The 2,661-nt window shown below is 37.6% G+C and overlaps 1 protein-coding gene across 1 annotated transcript; it reads right to left on the minus strand.

Moving 5' to 3' along the window:
* Positions 1–266: 266 nt before the first annotated feature.
* Positions 267–1,709, minus strand: LOC112146618 (the record flags this gene model as incomplete). The annotated part of the gene is given in 1 exon segment (XM_024272519.2): positions 267–1,709. A coding segment is annotated over 1 exon segment (1,233 nt). The 3' UTR covers positions 267–431.
* Between the last annotated feature and the right edge of the window lie 952 nt (positions 1,710–2,661).

Consider the following 2,661-nt stretch of genomic DNA (forward strand, 5'->3'; position numbering starts at 1 on the left):
AATTGTGTCATATTGTACCTGTTGTACCTCTCAAAATGGTAAGGTGGAACCGGAGTGGGATCATATAAGTTCACTTCCTCCCACTCCCTTTAAAGCAATCTACTTGTGATTGATTATATAATATGTCTATTTTATGTATTATTACTTGATTGCCTGAAATAAACAATTCTAGCCTTTCATTTATTCAGATATAGATGTAGATATACACACAGCAGGTCAAAATAGGGACAGGTGGATAACTTTTCTATGTAAAATCATGAGAGCTCTTTCCTTCAGGCATCCATTTATTTTAGGCAAACAAAGTTACAAACATGAAGCCAAAAAGACTTAGCTCTAAATGAATCATGAACACACTGTAAAATAACACAAATAAAGAATACATCCATGGTAACTGCAAACTAATTTCTCTTATTACTCTTAAAGCAGACAAACTATCTGGTACAGTAATCCCAACTACCATCATCAAGGTTACACCAGCAGTTTGAATACCCATATTTAGCACAGTTGCGCTTAGAGCTGCAAAATTTCCCACTTTTTGTTTTCCCTAGAGGCAGTGGAGGGCTGCAAAACTGCCAGCTCCTGTCTGTGTTGCACCAGTAATAATCATAACCATGACGTCCACAAGTGTGGTCACTCTTACACCTCTGTCCGTTTACTGCTATATTTGAGTATGTCGGTGAACAGCGTTCTGTCATGCTCCCAGTGGAACAGTAGTAGTCTCTAGCTGCATCGTTGAAAAGGCAGGAGGTGGCACAACCATCTAAAACCTCTGGGGCAATTCTGCAGACAAGCTCCTGAGATGTTTGCCTTTTGCGCCGCAGCTCATCTCTCACAGGTCCAGCAAAGGGTGTAGACAGTACGCAGGCAAGTCCAGCGGTTAGTTTCATGATCTCCATCCCCCTTAACCATGTTTGTACGCTGTCATAGATGAAATCTACTTTGATATCAGTAATCTTTACTCTTTTCGCAGGGTATCTTGTACCTTCATCATCAGACAGACTTAAAGACGTTTGCAAAGTGTTCATTACTTCTGGGGTCATGGTGAGGCGGTTACCCATTGGCTGCTGAACTGTATTATGTAGTCTCTTCACCACTCTCTCAGATTTCCGCTTGTTATTTTGAAAGGTACAGTCATCCTCAAAAATCTTTAAATTGTTGCTGGCGTAACGGCTAGACAAGTGGTTTGTCAGATCTTCTATTGTTTTGACCTGAATGCTGCCATGTGGTACATTCACCCCAATGAAGCCAAAAGAGAATGACTCTTCTGGATCCACTGGATGGATGTAGCACACTCCTGTCCAAATATGGGTTGGTACTGATACTCTGTTGAAGTCTCGCTCACCAGGATTATCAAAAATTCCCTGCCTTGGTATTTTATTAATGGGAGAAGGTACAGCCCCCGTTACCAGGTAAGCCGTGCCTGTTGGATCTTGTTCCCTCAGAATTCCTACCACTGCAGCTTCCCATTCTTTCCAATGGACTCGGTTGAAGCAGGCATCCATGGGAACACAGTTAGTGAGGGTGAAGGTGGCTTCACGCCCATTATTACACTGAAAACTGTTGGGGTTCAGATGACCTCTGTCATAACCAGTGTGTTTGTAGTCTTCATCAATGGCTTGTTTGACTTTGATATTGTCTGAATCCCTTGAACTGTACGATTTCATGTAAGCCAGGGTTGAGAAGCTGGGGTCTTCATCTTGTGAGAGCTGAGGGGAAATACATCAAAAATCAGGTTAACCTTGTTTATTTGTTCACAAACACACTTTCACAAAGTAACTGTGTTTTCATTGGATATAAAGAAATACTGTTATGGTCTGTGAAATAAAGAAAATAAATTAACCTTAGTCTTTTTTTGAGGAAACGTTTGGCTTTTGACCACTTAAGCAAACATTTTTTGAACTAAACCCCGGATAATAAAAACAGAACAAACAATAGAGCTAATCTAAAAAGAAAAAAGATAAATCACACAAAATGAAAAAAATATTGAATGGCTTCTTTGGATCTTTTAGATAATATCAGATCCCTGTAAAATAAAGGTGTATGGAGATGAGAAATCCTTAACTAAAAAGGGTCTGTCAGCACAGAAAACATGTTTTTACTTAATTCAAATGTACATTTTTAAAATGCATCCTAAGATAGATAAGTTCTCCATTGATAGTCGTTCGGTGAAATCATAGTGGCAAGTGTATTATGGCACTTAATCTTAAAAAAAAATACAATGTAGAAACAGTTTTCATGATGTCTATGTTTACTTTTTGTGGGTATATTTTGTTCATTTAAAATGCATTATCACAACTGTGTTGAATTCTGTTATTAGGAATATTAAAGTTAAAGAAATCTTTCACCTCAAATATTACCAGATACAAAGCTTATCTAAAAAGGAAAACAAAATATTTTAGAAGGCTTGAAGAAGAAACCTCTTAGCTGCAGCAATTAGAGTAGTTTTGTTATTCCTAAAAAGTCTTATGTGTAAAACAAAGAATAGCTGCAGAGAACAGATCTTTTATCTCACATTTGTTTTAAAGTCAGACAAACTCACTTTCTTATTGCTGCAAGTTGTCATAAATCCAAACTCATTAGAAAAACTCAACTTTGATAGAAACATATTTGCATCAATATAACAATACTACTGTGCTCAATTTTACCTATATGGTAAAGAGG

Source organism: Oryzias melastigma, linkage group LG8 (genome assembly GCF_002922805.2).
Source record: "Oryzias melastigma strain HK-1 linkage group LG8, ASM292280v2, whole genome shotgun sequence".
Lineage (NCBI taxonomy): Eukaryota > Metazoa > Chordata > Actinopteri > Beloniformes > Adrianichthyidae > Oryzias > Oryzias melastigma.